The sequence below is a fragment of the Lissotriton helveticus genome, chromosome 11 (assembly GCF_964261635.1).
Source record: "Lissotriton helveticus chromosome 11, aLisHel1.1, whole genome shotgun sequence".
NCBI lineage: Eukaryota > Metazoa > Chordata > Amphibia > Caudata > Salamandridae > Lissotriton > Lissotriton helveticus.
Window position 1 is genome coordinate 833,505,876 of NC_136072.1, and position 18,419 is coordinate 833,524,294.

The 18,419-nt window shown below is 43.4% G+C and overlaps 1 protein-coding gene across 3 annotated transcripts in view; it reads left to right on the plus strand.

Annotated features, from left to right (window-relative positions):
• GPAT2 (glycerol-3-phosphate acyltransferase 2, mitochondrial) overlaps nucleotides 1-18,419 on the plus strand; it is a 1,306,638-nt gene that overhangs the window by 291,673 nt on the left and 996,546 nt on the right. For all 3 annotated transcript variants that reach the window (XM_078667014.1, XM_078667016.1, XM_078667015.1), the window contains exon 4: nucleotides 3,145-3,218. In XM_078667014.1, the coding sequence (XP_078523140.1) occupies nucleotides 3,145-3,218 (74 nt within the window). The remainder of the gene's footprint in view (nucleotides 1-3,144; nucleotides 3,219-18,419) is intronic.

Consider the following 18,419-nt stretch of genomic DNA (forward strand, 5'->3'; position numbering starts at 1 on the left):
TTTCAAAGCATACCAATCTCCTTAACAGATGCCTTTTTTCTCCAAATTCGAATGCTCTTAACAAAATTAATATAGGGGGCTGGGCAAAAAAACAAGAATAGGTTGGAACACACTGATATTACTATACAAAAGGGGGGGACTTGAAGTGCCTGATATACAACCAAACTACTTGCTGGCACAATGTAACTACTTATGGTTCTGGTACCACCCCGACACCAGAGTTCTCTATGCCAAACTGGAGAGGGACTTATCGGACTCCACCCCACTGGGAGCTCTGTTACCAGCTGGCGACACGAGACACTCAAAATGTCCATACCCTATACATCACTTGTTGGGAGTGGGTGAGATTGCTTAAGAGAACAGGTGGTGCAACATTATATTCCCCAAGACTTCCAATAATTGCTACCCCCCACATTGGATCCATTAACGCTGCGTACCCTTCGGTGATTGGAAATATGCAACATCTGTGATTTATTCCCCAATGGGCATGCATTTTCTCACACAGAGGACCCCCGGTTTCAAAATATCTCTTTTATGGATCAGTTTATCCTGACCCGTATGCAAACAGCACCCAGGGATACCATATCAACATATCCCATTGAACCAAAGGAATTTACACCGCTTACACTTATAATTGAGGACAACAGTAGAGAAAATATCATTTCCAGATTGTATAAAGCTAGTTTGGCGCTCATACCACCACAAGATACTAAGGTGAGAGAACTCTGGGAAGCAGATTTAAGGTGGCCCCTCACCGATAAAATTTGGAAAAGCTGCTGTATTCATACGAAGTTAGTTTCATGTAACTAAAGGCATAAACTAATTCATTTTAAATTCTTGAGAACAGCATACCTTCCGCCACAGCAGATGGCCCGAATAGACAATAATCGGTTCGCACACTGTCCCAAAAGCAACATGCGTGCGGCCACTTTCGCACATATGACATGGGCATTTATAAAGATTGCTTCATTTTGGCATGAAATATTCAGCGACTTGCAGCGCGTTACTGCGCTGCACTTGGAACAATCTCCACTAAGAGCACTACTGGCATGTGTTGATAACATCCCTAAAAGCATGCGTAGATTTATAGCAACAGCGATGCTCCTGGCAAAGCGACAAATAGCTATACAATGGGGCAGCAAAAGGTAACCCACGGTAAGGGGCTGCGGATTAATAAATAGTATGATATATTGTGCCATCACGAGCAAGCTGGGCTGGATTAATAGTATGATATTTTGTGCCATCACTAGCAAGCTGTTAGCATAATTACAACCCCCTACATCCCGGCCAAAAGATATATGGCAACCCCTGAGGGAGTATTTAAGAGAGCAAGACGCACGGACCGCACAACAAAACCCAGAGTAAACATCTGTTAATATTATTCATATGTACATACACCTTTTAAATGTACACCATGATGTTAATCTGCCTGGCCTAGAACACTTAACAGTGGCATTACAAATTAGCGATAGAATGAATAAATTGTCTGTTGCTCGAGAAAAGCTGACATTGAACAATTGTACTAAACTGTTGCACTTGAACAAATGCTATGATGCATGTACTTTGTAAATTGTGACCATAAAGTTAACATGATGCTAAAAACAATTTAAAAAAAATAAATTTTGCAACAAAACATTTATTAAAAATAATTGATTTTGATTAACTCTATACATCAATTTCAATCATTAATACATCACATTAAAACATGTATTTTTCTTTAGGTGAGATCTTGTATATTTTAACTTTAGAAAAATCATTTTATTGTAATATATTTCCATTTGTTCAATTTTTGTTCCATAAGTAATTTGTGTTAAAGCATTTATTTACATTTTTTATTCACTTAAAGTGAGTACATAAACTAAATTTATATTAACATTTAGCATAACATATATATTTAATATTTATTTTCAAGCTAAATTACTTTTGTACATTTTCCCTATACTTTACCTCAAGACGACGTTACAGTCGGGGAGTAGATCACTGCATGGTAAAATACAAAGGAAAATAAGTGTACATAACTCGAAAATAAATCTACAAACAAATGATGTTAAATATTATTGTATATTAATTGCAACTGGAATTTTAGATGTAGAACGGAAAAAAAGCTACAATCCTATTACATTAAATTGAATTAACTTTAGTTAATAGAAATATGTTAAATTAACTTGATTGTTTCTTAAGTTTAGTGTGCATTAATCATTGAAACTGTTTTATAGAAATATTTTAAATTAATTAAAATATTTTGTAAAATAAAATTGGTTACATTGTTTTTAATATTTAAAATAGGTTAACATATTTTATAATGAAAAAAGATGTACTATTTGTATATATAATAGTTTATATTTAGTTATATTTTTAACTATTTTAAATTATTTAATTCAACATTATTTCCTACAGGGTTTTATTTTAAATCCCTACCTCCATTATTTTTCACAGAAGGGTGATGCAACACCAGTGTTGACCACATACAGTGCTGGACTTACTGGTTTTTTGTCGTTAAAGTTTACACTTGGAGTTTGTGAATTCTGAAAAATATTAAATGTATACTGAAAAGCAGTGTTTCACCACATAATTTTGAATTTTTATTCTAATGAATACTGTTTGATGCCCATAAAGTTCCCTTTAATATTGGTTGGTTTTGGAAGGATCTGAGAAATATTAATTTTATTTAAAATTAATCATAATTGAGAGTGGTATGTAGGTTTAGTGGGATGTTATACACATGTGGCCCAAGTTATTTTTTAATATTTAAATGAAAATTGGCATTTTTTAAATAATGTATTAATTTGGTGAATAATCGATTCAATGTGCTTACTGGTCTATTTGTTGTAATTAAAACCACAAGTGTATGTGTGTGAGAATATATATTTTAAGGTACGCATCAACCTGCAAAGTGCTGATTCATCCATTTGTTCTAAACGTTTTTATAGCGAATTGTAAATTATTACTCTCTAAGTAATAGTTCAATATTGAGGATTACTATTGTACTATTGTGTGTTCTGGTAAAAAAAAAAAAAAATTACCCCTGATGAGTGTACAGTTGTCTTGACATTTATAGATGTACTAGCATTTTAATAGAAAGTAGGAATATAAGAATGATTCTAACTTTGTCTGTGTTCTGTTTTTCTATTTTCTTTTTCCCAGGAGAACTTTTTTCACAAAGGTTTTGCCTCCATGGGATTTTACAATGCTGCTTGCATCACAGAGGAGAGAACAAGGTATGCAAAGGAGGTGACAGTCGTGGGCTGATGATTTAAATGGTCTGGGCATGTTCACCACCTTTAAGGCAAAGCTGTAGAGTACGTTTTTACATAAAGAAGTGTTCTTTTTTATGGTAGCAGATATAAGTACTTCTGCATATGTTGACTCTTCAATAATGTCTGCAAACCTGTCCTTATGATAATCTCTGCAGACCTGGTTCCTAAATAAAGTGAGGTTGGTGTCAAGATGATGAGTCCTAGTGACTTGCTATTTGGTAAAATCGGGGAATCAAATCTGTCAAGGTTCAAAGCATTGGGCCAGGTCTGTTCTGTTTCTTGAATATTGTTCTTAGCAACAACCAAGAATTCTGTCTTAGCTAAGTAGAGCTTCAGGTAGCCCTTGTACATCCAGGTCTGGATGCTGTGCAGGCAGTGTTAGAGGCATTGGATGTCTGAAGCAGAGAAGACTTTCTAGTAGAGTTGTATATCATCAACATATTGGTGACTCTTGATTTTTCATTTGTGGTTTGAAGATGACAGGAGACCTATGAAACCCTGGGGGACTCCGCGGGTGATGGGGATCGTTTGGGACCTTGAGGTGCCTATGTGAACAAACTAGTGCTGGTTAGAAAGGTGGGAGGTAAACCAGTGAAGGGCATTATTGGTGAATCCCCCCATTTGGGACTCCAGGCTGCGTATGAAGTTGGAATGGTCGACTGTCTAAAGCAGCTGAGAAGTGAGCAGTATCAGGAGCCCTGGGTCATCTTCAGGGGTGGTCATGATGGCATTGTATACTATGTGTAAGGAAGTAGCCTCCGTGCTGCAGCATGATCTTAAGCCAGATGATAGCCATACAGGAGATGGTTATTTTGATGTGGTCTTGGAGACTCCTTTTTCATTGACCTTGCTGATGAATGGTAGGCGAGTGATAGGCCGGTCGTTGGCAAGGTCATCATGGTCTAGTGTAGGCTTCTTTAAGAGAGGGAGAATCTGGCCTGTGTTGAGAGATTCTGGGAAGATACCTTTAGGGAGGGGGCCATTGATAATGGTGAGCAGGGGTAAGAGAGTGTCCTCAGAGAAAGCTTTGATGTATAAGGGTAAGGCATCATCTTCATAAGAAGTTTCTTTGAGGGAGTTGAGAATGTCAGTGAGTGCTGCAAGAGATAGTTTGATTGCTGACCATTGCAAGATTCTGAAGAAAGTGGTATGCTTAAACGATGAAGCAGGCTTGGTGTTGTCAATGTGCTGTTGGATTGTGTGTGTTTTTCTTTTTACATTAAAGAAGAGGTGGATGCCATTGTATTTTTCTGTGGAGTGAGGTATACATAGGATTGGCAGAGGATTGGTGCAATGCTTGATCGTCTTGAGTTCTGCTCTGGTCGGTTACTTTATTAATTGTGTTGTAATAGTACTTTTCTTTGGCTGATGTACTGAGCTGTGTTGCACGGAGGGATTTCAGTGACATGAGGTCATCAGGAGTTGTTTTTTTGTTGCATTTTCTTTCTTGTCTGCAAATGGATCGTTTATTGTCAGCAAGATCTTGAGTACCAGGTGCTAAATGATTCGGCTTGCATTTGCGTGTTTTAATTGGGGTCTGGCTACCCATATCGTTTTCCAAGAAAGTGATCCTGTCTGATGTGAAATTGAGTGGGGAAAGTGATGAGTTCAAGAATTAGATTGTCTATGGAGAAGTGATTGGAGGATCAGAAGGTTTGTTATTCTCATTTGTATTGCCGTAGGTTTGTTGGTAAGTCGCTGAGCAATGAGATGGGGATGGCAAAGTTGTCTGTCCAGTCCAAGCATATGGATGGTTTCATTGAATTGTTGATGATTTTGAGAAAATAAGGTTGAGAATGTGGAGAGTGTTGGTTGTCTGGCATGCTTTACAATGATGAGTGTGTCAATAAGTTTGAAGAGAGTTTCTCTTGTTTTTGTTTGGAGTTTGTGTTGTCTGCGAGGTTGACGTCAAGAGAGTGGTGTGGGCATGTCTGATGGGCAAGGAGATATGAGAATTTGTCAATTAAATCCTTGTTCTACAAGGTAGGCCTGAAGATGAGATGTATAAGGGCAGTCTGAGTTAGAAAGAGTAGGAAATGGCATGTCAGCAGCTCCATGGATTTTAATATTATATGCTTGCCTAGGGTGAATGTCCAGGAGGACTTATAGGTGACAGCGAGGCCTCCTCCCTTCTTGTGTAAGTGATCCACATGATGCTGTAGCCTGTGGGAAAAAGGGCATCTATGATATGTAAGGAGGTGGGGGTGGCCCTTCTTTCTTTGATGAAGTAGCGGCCAAACCTGTCAGAGGTGATGAGGGCTATAATATCTGGTGTGTGTTGTACTGCTGAGCGAGCATTAATGGGCCTGATTTGGAACATGTGTTCAGCAGTTTGAGTTTGCCTGGTAGGATGTGTACATGGTTGGGGCTATGTCCGAAAGCTGAGTGCCGGGGTCGTCTAGATTTAAGTGTTATTCTGAGGATTGATGGTATGGGTTGCTGGGTGAATCACATCATTATATATTACCTTGCAAATTTTCAATGGAACAGGGTTCTGGCCCAAAGCCCTTCCTGGCCATAACAGGCACAAACAGGCAATAGCTTCTGCGTGGCTGCCCTTTGCTGGGTATGCCCTGAAAAGTTGATTGAAGTAGGCAGAAGGCAGAAAGTGACTCGTCTTTTTCTTGATTGTCTGTTTTGTATTGGGAAGCATGTGATGTCACTTCTTGTGCAGGTGAATGATAGGAAATGGTGATGTCCCTTACTGTGCAGATGGCTGATGAGTAAATCTAGTGATTTCACTTCTTATGCAGTCGTATAATGGGAAATGCAGTGTTGTCACTTACTGTGCATATTATCATGTTGGGAAATCACAGGGCATTCGAATACAGACCCTTTCAGGTAGCTTGAGTCTCTTCCTATTTCCTGCTTCATTGCAACATGTTTTTCTGGTGCTTTGTTACTTTCAGGCGCGCATGTCTTTTCAATCAAAATTTCCCAGTGAGCCTGTGACTACCAGACAGCACAGGTCTCTACAACTCTGGTCCATAAATGTATCACACATATCTGCTACCTGGGGCCAACTGGGCAGCTTTGTTGTCGCACTCTTAATCTCTGTTGTCAGCTAATTTCAGTAAATTGTCAGATCTGAGCAATCAAGGAACCTCTGGAGACCTTTGCGAGCTTCTGCAAACCTGGACCTCTAGGCAGCCCGAGGCTATTCAGATCTAGTTCATTGATGTGGCATGTGTATTAGTGGGAACTTGATCATATATCTTTTTCTGTCCCTTTGTGAACAAAACACCCTGAGGTGATAAGTGGTGACATCCTGATTTGGGATGCTCCCTACAGTCGTTCATTACTTGACCTTCTGCAACAGAACCTTTGGAAAATATGGAACATTACAGAACAGAGAGGGTGCCCATTATTTTGTTGGGGTACTTTAATACAACCAATGGCCCTTACCAGGAGATAGTGTCTGTGATATAATGGGTTGACAAGATGAGGATCTGACACATTTCGTGCATAATCCCTATTGTGAAGCCCTACATCTAAATTAAATGACGTGTCATATTTGGCAATAATTTGATCTATTTATAAATAATCCGTCCATCACCACCCCCTTTTGTACCGCTTTTTGCCGCCATAAGTGTGGCAGGGTATGCTCAGACGTGAGTCCCTTGCTCACTTTGCCACTGGATTCAAGCAAGCCGGGCTGAAGACGGCTGGAATGCCAGAAACCGGTCCTCGGAAGCTTGTTTCCGGTCCAGGGAAGACATGGCTTGGCAGTTCGGGCTGGACTGTTCCCATGAGGCACAGGGTCAGACTGATTTGCATATAGCCATGTCTGAACTGGGGTGGCGGAGTGGGCTAAAGAACGGTGATGGATTAAACCCAGATCTTTTGACTGGGTGTGAGTGTTTGATTGATTCAGATGCTCCGTCCATCACCACCCCCTTTTGTACCGCTATTTATAAATAAGGCGGCTAACTTCAAACTTTCACTGGTTGGGGTGGTGGCACAACTACTGATTTTATCCTTTGCTCTTTCCATTTAGCACCATCAGTGATGGACTCAGTTATTGTGCCTTCTGTTTCAACACCGCCCCTATGAATGTGGAAGAAATTAGGTTTGCAAGGAAAGAGTATAAGGAGGCCTTCGAATCTAGGAGGAAGGAAATTAGAGTCAGTTAGCTCCTAAATCTGAAGATGGTAAGGCTTTCTGGGAGGTGGTAAACCACCCATATTTTTCGGCCGATGCAAACTGGAAAATCACTTGCTATGTCTCTCCAGAGAGTGGCTGTCCCATTTGTCAGTGTTTTTTAACCCTTCAGGTTCCAGCCGCTCAGATAGCGCACCCAGTCCGATATCCTCCCTCCCACGTTTGCGCCAGGCTGTAATTACCCCTCATTCTCAATTGACATACCCAATGTTGCTGCTATTTTAAATGGCTCCCCAGGGAAAGCCCCTGGACCTGATGGGGTGCCAGTAGATGTCTACAGACACACTGTGCCCTTTTGGCCCCTCTATTGGTTAGCATGTTTTTTCCCCAAAGATCTTTTTAATCAACATGTCAATCAAATAAGGTTAACATGTTTTGCAGATTCTTTCAGATGCATCTGCCAGGCACTTGGAAGAGATCCACCATCGTCCCTGTCTTTAAGAAGGGTAACAGGAGAAATCCTTCATGTTATTGACCGATTTCTTTGTTGGATTCCTCTGTCAAAATTCAAGGTAGGGTGATCCTCCAGAAGTTAGAGGATTGGACAGAAGAGAGGAGGTTCCTGTCGACGAGGATGGTGGAACAGTCCTTCAAACTTCTCTTAATTTCAGGGAAGTATGTAAGGGCCAGGGGCAGCGCTTTGCATCTGGTTTTTATGGACTTGTCCAGCACTTTTGATTTGGTTGACGGAGCCAAGTTGTGGACCTTGATGCTCGATGTTGGGGTGGATTTAGGTATCTTTGAACTTTTAAATGAATACACAGGGACACTTTGGGTCAGGTCCATTATGATCCAGCTGGAGAATGCACATCCAATTTAATTTTTAAATTACTAAGGGAGTTAGACAGGTGACTTTTCTAACCCTTTTGTATTTATTTTTTTATATTAATTCCTTGGAGTGTTTTTTACAGATGAATGGAAAGAATTTTCCCCAAATATGAGACCGGCTACTGCATGTGCTCCTATATTCTGATGACAGCGTGTTGTTGTCACATACAGCAAAGTCTAAAGGTTAACCATACCTAATCTTTTATTGACATTTGACTAGAAATACCTGTTCACGTAGGTTTGTGCTTGATGAGACACTCATTACGAAAGTTCCAAGTTTGAATTATTTAGGGATTTTAATGGATGCAAATTTTAATTGGGCTAAGTTATTGTCTCAGCGTAATCCCCAAATTAGGTCTTCGGTTGGTGCAATCTTTTTGTTTGCCAGGAAAGAAAAACATAAACCTATAAGGAATCTAATTGTTTTATACAGAGCAAAATGTTTTTCCTAGGGCACTTACAGGGCAGGGGTGTGGGGGTATGAAAAGTTGTTTACAATCAGTGGAAAATGTTTCTTTATATACCATTGGTTGTCCGAAAGAGCACTGCCAAATATATTACCCACACAGAGGTCAACTTGGCTTACATTGAGAACGCTGTCCAATTAGCCCCCCTTTTACTATGGGTAAGGTTTGGATCTCACCATTTACACAATTTTCCTGACTCGTTCTTTCTGATTGCATCACTTTGGACAATGGCCTTAACAGTACCTGGTTGGCCTATGTTAAAAACAGTTTACTCACCTAGGCGTACTACAGTTTTTTCACTCACCTACTGTGATGGACAGTAATTCAAAGGCTCTGATTTGATCCCTTTTTCTAAGCAAATGTAATTTAATCCGATCAAATGCCCTGAGATGGATTTAGTGAGCTTATCACATAGAGATTGTTACTTTGGCCTGTCCCGAATTTTACCTCCACTGGATCCCAAATACAGAGCTTCGTTTTTCCTAACACCCTTGAGGCTGAATCGTGTTCACTTTTTTGGTTGCTTACCCTTTTACAGGGCAGCTGGTTTCTATCCCTTCCCAGCTGTCTGTGTAATGACACTAGCCAGCAATCCTGTCTGCATTTCATGTTACTGTGTAGCTTTTATTCTGCTGCAAGGATGAGAATTTGTATGCCCCATTTTATGTGCCCATGACTGCATTCTGCCAGAGTGTCTTACATTTTTCAAGCATCTACCATCTGTTTTTGTACTTCATGCAGTCGTTAGTTTTATGCGCCCTTCTATTAGGATTTGGAAAGAGATGTGTCTTTGACATGTTACTCCGACTGTTGTATTATAAAAATAATTCAAATTATTTTTCTCAATCGTTCTTTAAAATGTTTACACGTTGTATGGCCTTACGGCCAAGTAAAGTTTATTTGAACCTTGGACATCTCATGGCCTTCTGTGTTCAAGGAGCCAAATTAAGATTTGACTAGGTGTTTTATTCCATGTTAATTAGATCCTCTGGGAATGCTGAACAAGTGAATAATTGTCCCATGCTACCTTTACATAATTCAGTCCTGCTGTTCTTGTAGTTAAAAGAAAGTCTATGCTGATGACCAGTATATGTGCTATGTATTTATTGCCTTTTCCCCATGCACATTTCTTTGCCCTGTGACATTTGTACTGCCTTTACATTAAAGACCTTAAAGGACAGAGAGGGGAGATTGGCCCTCTAGGGATAGGAGAAGAAAAAATACCCTCCTTCCAAGTGGGATTCCCCATCTTCAGGAAATTGTTCCATGACACGTGCTCCTCCAAATTTTCCACAAAGGCAGCTCAAAAAAGGAAATATGTGCACTTTGCTGAGCTGGACTTGCCATCTAAAGCGCCTGCAGAGACTGGGGTTTCCTCAGAGAAATGCTCTCAACATAAAGAACAAAGCCTGTGCAAAAAAAAACACTGAGAAAGTTAAGCTCTCTAGACCCGCAGGCTGACTTCCAACTCCACCAGCGATTTCATTGTCTTCAAAGAAGAATTCACCATTTACCACGTCATCAACAATACTTCAATTATCATCTATGACATTGTTGTTGATAACGTCCGTGACACTCTCAATGCTGACACCATCGATGACCAGTCCATCGTCTGCGATGACCGCTCCTTCAACGTTGATTGTTTTCATCAACAAAACCAGGTAAGTACTTGCTACAGACATCAACTTGATCGCTGACAACCCCATTGAGGGCTTGGACCTGCAGCTTCCTACGGCAGTAGTCAAGACTAACCTCTTGACAGAGGTCCTGCAGCTTGGTGTCTTTCAACGAGGCCTTAACAGAAGTTCTTCTGGACACCTGGTCCTAGCCCAGTACAGGGACTCCTGTGAACTGAACGAGTGCCCGCCCCTGGCCTGCACCGGGCATCCCAGCTTTCCTCACCGCCCTCCCCACCACATAAAGCATGGTGTTCCAAGCTTCCGCTCCCCGTGACACGTTCCCTTCCGCACCCCCGGACAGTGAATCCAAAAGACTGAAAAGCTTCGGGAAGAAAATTTCTCTTCCGCCAGTCTAGCATTGCAGTCGGTGAACACCGCATGCCTTTTGGGCCGTTATTCCCATTCGATATGGGATACCATTGCATAGGTGCTGCCCAGAGTCTTGGAGGAGGACCGTATTCTGCTTTCCCAAGCTTTTTCAGACGGGAGAGATGCAGTGAAGTACGCCATCCACTGTGAGTTGAACACAACAGACTTGCTAGGCAGAGCGATTTCCTCAAATAGTGGCCATACTGCGCCACACCTGCCCAAGGACGTCTGGATTTTCATGGGATGTCCAAGTAAATCTTATTTATGGACATGCCATTTGATGGCTCCCGTCTCTTTGGAGATAAAGCAGATGTATCGCTTGAGCTTTTCCAGGGTACTGCCAAGTCCATAGGCCTCACCACAACATCCCGACCTGTGTCTGCTTCTTGCTGCTTTCGTGGCTACAGAAGGGGCTTCCAACTCCACTAACCGTACTCCAGCCAGAGAGTCCCGCAAGTTTAGCAAACTCTGCGGGGTCGTGGATGTGGTTCACCCCAACCCCAAAGTTCGGTCGGCCAAAAGTCGAGCCAAGCCACAATCCTCTCCTGCACTGCAACACCTTCCTAGTCTGATTCACTCAGATGATGCACGTCAAGTTGGTGGCAGGATACGCCAACACCTTCACCACTGGTGGAACACAACATCACCTCGGACAGGTGGGTGATGTGAATAGTCCAAAGAGGCTACTCCCTCCCCTTCAAGACTACCCCTCCATCCATGCCTCCAGCTTACAATCGGATGACAGAGGATCACCTTGTCCTACTCTGCCGGGAAGTCAAGACTCTCTAGGCCATCGGAGCTATAGAGAGGGTTCCCGGGCCAGAAATAGATTGGTGTTATTATTCCCGCTATTTTCTGGTTCCAAACATGGACGGAGGCCTTTGTCCTATCCTCAACTACTTCCTCAAGAAGTAGTTCAAGATGCTCACCCTTGCTTAGGTCCTGTCTGCCTTGGACCCGGCAGACTGGATGGTAGCATTGGACTTGCAGGACGCCTATTTCCATATTCCCGTCCTGCCCGCCCATTGTCGCTACCTACGGTTTATGGTGGACCACGAGCACTTTGCTTGCCATGCTCCCCTTTAGCCTCACCAGTGCCCCCTTGTGTGTTCACAAAGACTACTCAGGTGACTCCAAGGTGTCTCTTGTGTGGTATACAATCGCCCTTTAGAGCCCAGTCCCAGCCGAGTGTAGGATCCTCCTATCCGTGTTGGCCGCTAACTGTGCAACAAGGAACCCTACCTTCCCCCAAAGGTCACTCCGTTCTTCAGAGCATATGCCAATCTCGGTCTCTCTTCAGACCTTAGGCCTCACAGTCCTACTGTCACCGGACACACACCCCCTCGGGCCAAGCCGTCTCAGGCAAGTTTCCCCATCCTTTCCCCATTGTCCCAGACTGGAGCAGGGAGGAGGCCCAGCAAGTCCTGTGGGGGGAGCGACAAGTCCCGGCGAGCAGGCCTGAACATCACTCCAGTGGGCCTCCTATTAGCAGCAGGAGGAAGGCCCACATCCTCTGCAAACCCCAACGTATAGTTCCTGTATCCCCTCGGGCTTACACAGCTCAGGGCCAGTAGTGACTCTGAGCGCCACATTGCTGTGTCATAACTCTAAGGAGGGCCGCTGCATCATCTCCCCACCAGTACCAGCCAGCATTTCCCCCCACCTCGTTCTTCAGAGCTCTTCTGCCGTGGCACCTCCGTCCCGATCTTCTGTCGGCACGACTGCTCCACTCTCCAGTCACTGCCAGACAATTCTGGCAGATGCCGCCACTCTATGGCTTCCAAGGTCCGCAGCCAGCCCTGCGGGCACCGTCATTCCACTCCAGCGGTCCAGCTCTCGTTCCGGGAGCACCCCTCTACTTTGGGCACTTCGACCTCCGCGGGCATGCCACCCCAGCAGATGAAGGGCCCAGGCTGTCTCGGCCCAGTCTGTGCACTCGAGGACGGGGCTTCAGGCCCTCCCACCGCACTCAGCTTTCTCTCGTTGGCGGTGGGGTCTGGGCTCCCGATTCCGCTGTTGGCGCCGCACCCCCGTGTCTGATGCCGGGGCCACAACGTCCGGCCTGGCAGGCTAGCCGGTATCCTCCGTTTGTGCAGGAGAAATACTGGGCCAATGCGGAGCTCAGCTCTCATGCGTTCGCCTTCCTCAGCAGTTCGCCACACCTCGTAATATATCCATCTCTTTTTGTAAAAGAGACCAAAAGAAGGCTTTAGCAAATCAGAATACCCACCTTTTAGAACCCTCCTGAGAGAACCTCAGATCTTCACATTTTCTACAGCTTGTTGTGCTAGGGAGTCTCCACTTAGCTTTGCTCCGTTTTTTCCTATGTCTACCCTCTTGCGATGTTTTTTCTCACCTTTTCTTCAGAATTCTATTAGGCTTAGTTAATCTACTTCCCTGATGAAGGAGAAGAAGAGTCGTTTTAGAGCCTGTACCACCTGCTCTAAGAAAAGGCTTCATGTGGTTGACCCTCACAAGGACTGTATCTACTACTGCAGCCTGACCCCAAGGCCAAGGATTGTAAGGTATGTCTTACCTTCTCCACCAAAACGCTGAGGGATCATGAGGGGGGGAGGGGCTTCTAATTTGACTCCAAAAACTGAAATCCAGAGAGGAGCCAATATCTAGTGATGATAGTGATAATGCCTCTTCTTCCTAGTCTTCCAGAAGGTCTCACAAGAGGGAAAGAGCTGAACCTCACTCATCTGGTGAGCGCCCTAGTAAAGCCTAACAAAAGACCACACAAGGGTCTTACAGGCTTAGTCCCACAAAATCTCACTGAGGTGAAAAGGAGAGGAAAGGACATCGGACAGGGGATAGCAGGGTTAAAAAGGCGAGTTCTGTGCCGCCTTCAACGCCTCCAGAAGGCAGGAAAGCCTTCAAGAAGCCACCTTCTGTTCTGCCTGAGGAGAAACCATTGCCAAAGGCTTCACTGTTGACTCAATCATAGTCGTCGATGACAGCGTCGACTAAGAGGTCATTGTCGTCGATGTGGAGTGATGCTTTCCAGTATCTGCAGTCAAGGGACAGTCATAATCGATATCTCCTCCAACGAAGGCATCAACGACTGGATCGTCTTTGAGGACTCCGCAAGCATCGCCGGTTCCTGTACCACCAACATCTTTCTCGTCAGCAGTTTCAACAGCGGCGACGGCAGTGACAATGACGGCTACGGCGCCGTCAACGGCATTGACTGAGATGGTGTATAGTTTGCCTTTGATTCTTTCGACGGCGACAGTGGCTCCACCAATGTCATCATTGACGACACCGTCAATGACCTCATTGAGGGTAAAATTCCTGCAACAGTATCGAGAATCAGACACTTAATTCCAGAAATCACATCACCTAGTAAGGTGACCCCTTTGATCTCCTGGATGAAGAGGACTCGGTAGATGATGGCCCCTTTGGTTACAACCACAGTCCATCGGAATTGCATGTAAAATGCCAGGAAGATGACTTTGAGGAGGGCTATGAGGAGGAGCAATATTATGTGCCTCCTCAGGACTACCACCAACAGTATCAGGAGGAGATGGTTTGTATGCCATCCTTGTTGCTTTCTGATCTACAGTTTATGCTTTTGGACTATAAGAAAAGTTCAACAACATTCAGTGCGTTCTACCCCTTAATTGGTGACACATGTACTTCTCCACTATCAACACCACCTCCTGACCAGCATCCTGTCACCTCAGATGACGACCAGGAGGAGAGGGAGCTTCCTGATCAACACAGGGACTGGGACGACTATATTATTCCCACCCTGTCTTCACATAGCTGCCAAGGTTTCGGATTGCTATGTGTGAAATGTAATAATTTCAGTGTAATTGAGGGATATTTCAATGAATATGAGTGACACTTTCGGGCGATCAAAATCAAGCAAGAAGACAAAGGAAACATATAGATATCGGAAATTACACCAATTTGAGGAATGAGAAACTCTAAGAAGATCTTAAAACTTCTGCAAAGCACCAGAAATGGAAGGGTACTAACAGGAGACAGACTGCGTAGCTGCAGTTCTCAGTAACAGAGGTCAGGCAGGTACTGCAGCTGCTCAGATTCTCATCAATCTGATCATTCATGACCATGTGCTAGCCGAAAATGCTAATTTATATATATAGCCGAGCATAGCAAGTGCAACTAGGAGATTGCACCGTCACTCAGTCTAAGGCACTTCTTTCCGAGCCTAGTGAGCAGGCGCTGCAGCAACATAGCTGCTAATGTTTTTCGATTGCTTATGTGTGACAATTCTTTGGTTCAGTGTGCTTGTGTGTGAAATTTCATTGCCTTTGAGTGAAACTATAGAAATCCTCAGTTATGCCTTGTGCAATTCTGCACATATACTGAATCGAGTATAAACTGTGTAGGAATGGCTGAGTGCTTGCATTTGTTTGCTTGGCAGTTAGGAGCTGCATTATGCTGCTTAAGAAACACATATACCTTCATTGTAGATAATAAAGACTATGGGGCATATGTACGTAATTTACATTTTGCGATTCTCAAATAGCGATTTTTAAGGAATCGCTATTTGAGAATTGAAAAATGGAATGTATGTAATAAATTGCAACTTTTTTGCGAATCTCTAAAATTCCTTAATTGCGATTTGCAAATTGCGAATCGCAATTAAGGAATGAGCGTCCCATTCATTCCTATGGGCCAAGAGGCCTATAGGAATGAATGGGGACACATTCACAAATTGCGATTTTCTATGAGAGAATCGCAATTTGAGAATCGCAATTCCAAGGGTGCCAGGGTGTCCAAAGGACACCTGTTGCACCCCTGGAATGTGCGTGTAAGTACATGTGGCGCACATACATGCCCTAAGGGCATGTCTGTGCGCCACATGGCACTTTTAATTTCTTTTAACCCCTTCGCTGCTAGGCCTTTTCCCCTCCTGTGCTGAGGCTTTTTTTGGCGTTTTGGAGTAGTGCGCGCTTAGGCCCTTTTAACTTTTTGACCACATAAGGTATCCACGCCAAATTTGCGTCCTTTTCTTCCAACATCATGTGGATTCTAAAGGCGCCCAGGGTTTGTGGATTCCCTTGGAGGGGGCCCAGAAATTAACCAAAATATAGTGATTTTTTTGTTTTTTTTCAGAAAAATGGGAAAAACGGGCTGCAAATGAAAGCCTCTGGGTGTTTCCCTGAAAATGGTATCACAAAAGGGTTTGTGGGGCTGAAATCTCCATTTTCTCAGCTTTCAGGGAATGACAGACTTTTGTCAGAGAACCGAAATTTTTCACTCAGTTTTGGCATTTTTCTGGGACATAGCCTATTTTTGCTATTTTTAGAGCTTTCCACCTCCTTCCAGTTAATGGTAGAAATGAGTTTGAAAGCAATAATGAATCCTGGAAAGCTTTACATTTTCGAAACGTAGACAAAATTCTGAATTCAGAAAGGGGTCATTTGTCTAAATCCATGAAGGTTTCGTTATAGAAACTAACAGTTAGATATTGGAATATTTTAAATTTTGTTGAAAAAAACAGCCTTTTGTCTCAACGTTTTCACCTATAACTTTTTCTAATTTTGACAGCTCTTGGAAAGCAATATACCGTTACATCCGTTAGACCTTCCTGGTTGTGGGGATATATAGGACTTGTAGTTTCACCAAGAACCCGACTAACCCAGATCCAAAAACTGAGCAGCAACTTGCAATGGTATTTTTTCATTTACTGGGTATAGTGCACTTTGTCTTGGAAAATGTATACATGGAATAATCTGTATGAAAGACACCTATGTATTTCTGAATTGGGTACAAATTATAGAGTTCAGAAACAGTATATAATTGCACATTTTCAAAGTTGGGAATACTCATACTAGCATGAGAATTATTGGTCATTTTTCATAAAGATTTTTTTTTTTACACAATGTCTTTCATTCAAAGGGAGAAATGCATGAAAGCTCAATTGGTAATAACAGTTGATTTACAAATCTGAATTACCCCAAGTGTCCCGATAAAAACGGTACCTCACTTGTGTGGGTCGGCCTTGTGCCTGCGACAGGAAACGGCGCAAAATGCAACGTGGTCACACCTAAATTTAGCAGTTACAAATTGACCCTTTTTTGGCAAAGTGCCTACCTGTAGTTTTTGCACCCTAGCTCTGCCGGCACCTAGGGAAACCTAGCAAACCTATACATTTTTGAAAAGTAGACACCCAGGGGAATATAGGATGGGGTGACTCGACTGCCTACCACCAGGTTTTGTTACCCAGAATCCCTTGCAAAGGTAAGATTTTCACAAAATAAACACATTTTCCTCACATTTCTGTGGTGGAAAGTTCTGGAATCTGCGTGGATCAACAAATTTCCACCCACCCAGCGTGCCCCGAGGTCTCCCGAAAAAAATGGTACCTCACTTGCGTGGGTAGGCATAGTGGCTGCGACATGAAACAGCGCAAAACGCAGCATGGTCGCACCTCAATTTCCCAGTGAAATTTAGCACGATTCGGACAAAAAGACTACCTTTTGTTTTTGCGCCGTAGCTCTGCCAGCACCTAGGGAAACCTAGCAAACCTATACATTTTTGAAAACTAGACACCCAGGGCAATTCAGGATGGGGTGACTCGTCTGCCCACCCCCAGGTTTTGTTACCCAGAATCCCTTGCAAACATAAAAATTTGACCAAAAAAACACATTTTCCTCACATTTCTGTGGTGAAAAGTTCTGGAATCTGCGTGGATCAACAAATTTCCACCCACCCAGCGTGGCCCCAGGTCTCCCGAATAAAATGGTACCTCACTTGCGTGGGTAGGCATAGTGGCTGCGACATGAAACAGCGCAAAACGCAGCATGGTCGCACCTCAATTTCCCAGTGAAATTTAGCACGATTCGGACAAAAAGACTACCTTTTGTTTTTGCGCCGTAGCTCTGCCAGCACCTAGGGAAACCTAGCAAACCTATACATTTTTGAAAACTAGACACCCAGGGCAATTCAGGATGTGGTGACTCGTCTGCCCACCCCCAGGTTTTGTTACCCAGAATCCCTTGCAAACATAAAAATTTTACCAAAAAAACACATTTTCCTCACATTTCTGTGGTGGAAAGTTCTGGAATCTGCGTGGATCAACAAATTTCCACCCACCCAGCGTGCCCCCAGGTCTCCCGAAAAAAATGGTACCTCACTTGCGTGGGTAGGCATAGTGGCTGCGACATGAAACAGCGCAAAACGCAGCATGGTCGCACCTCAATTTCCCAGTGAAATTTAGCACGATTCGGACAAAAAGACTACCTTTTGTTTTTGCGCCGTAGCTCTGCCAGCACCTAGGGAAACCTAGCAAACCTATACATTTTTGAAAACTAGACACCCAGGGCAATTCAGGATGGGGTGACTCGTCTGCCCACCCCCAGGTTTTGTTACCCAGAATCCCTTGCAAACATAAAAATTTGACCCAAAAAACACATTTTCCTCACATTTCTGTGGTGGAAAGTTCTGGAATCTGCGTGGATCAACAAATTTCCACCCACCCAGCGTGACCCCAGGTCTTCCGAAAAAAATGGTACCTCACTTGCGTGGGTAGGCATAGTGGCTGCGACATGAAACAGCGCAAAACGCAGCATGGTCGCACCTCAATTTCCCAGTGAAATTTAGCACGATTCGGACAAAAAGACTACCTTTTGTTTTTGCGCCGTAGCTCTGCCAGCACCTAGGGAAACCTAGTAAACCTA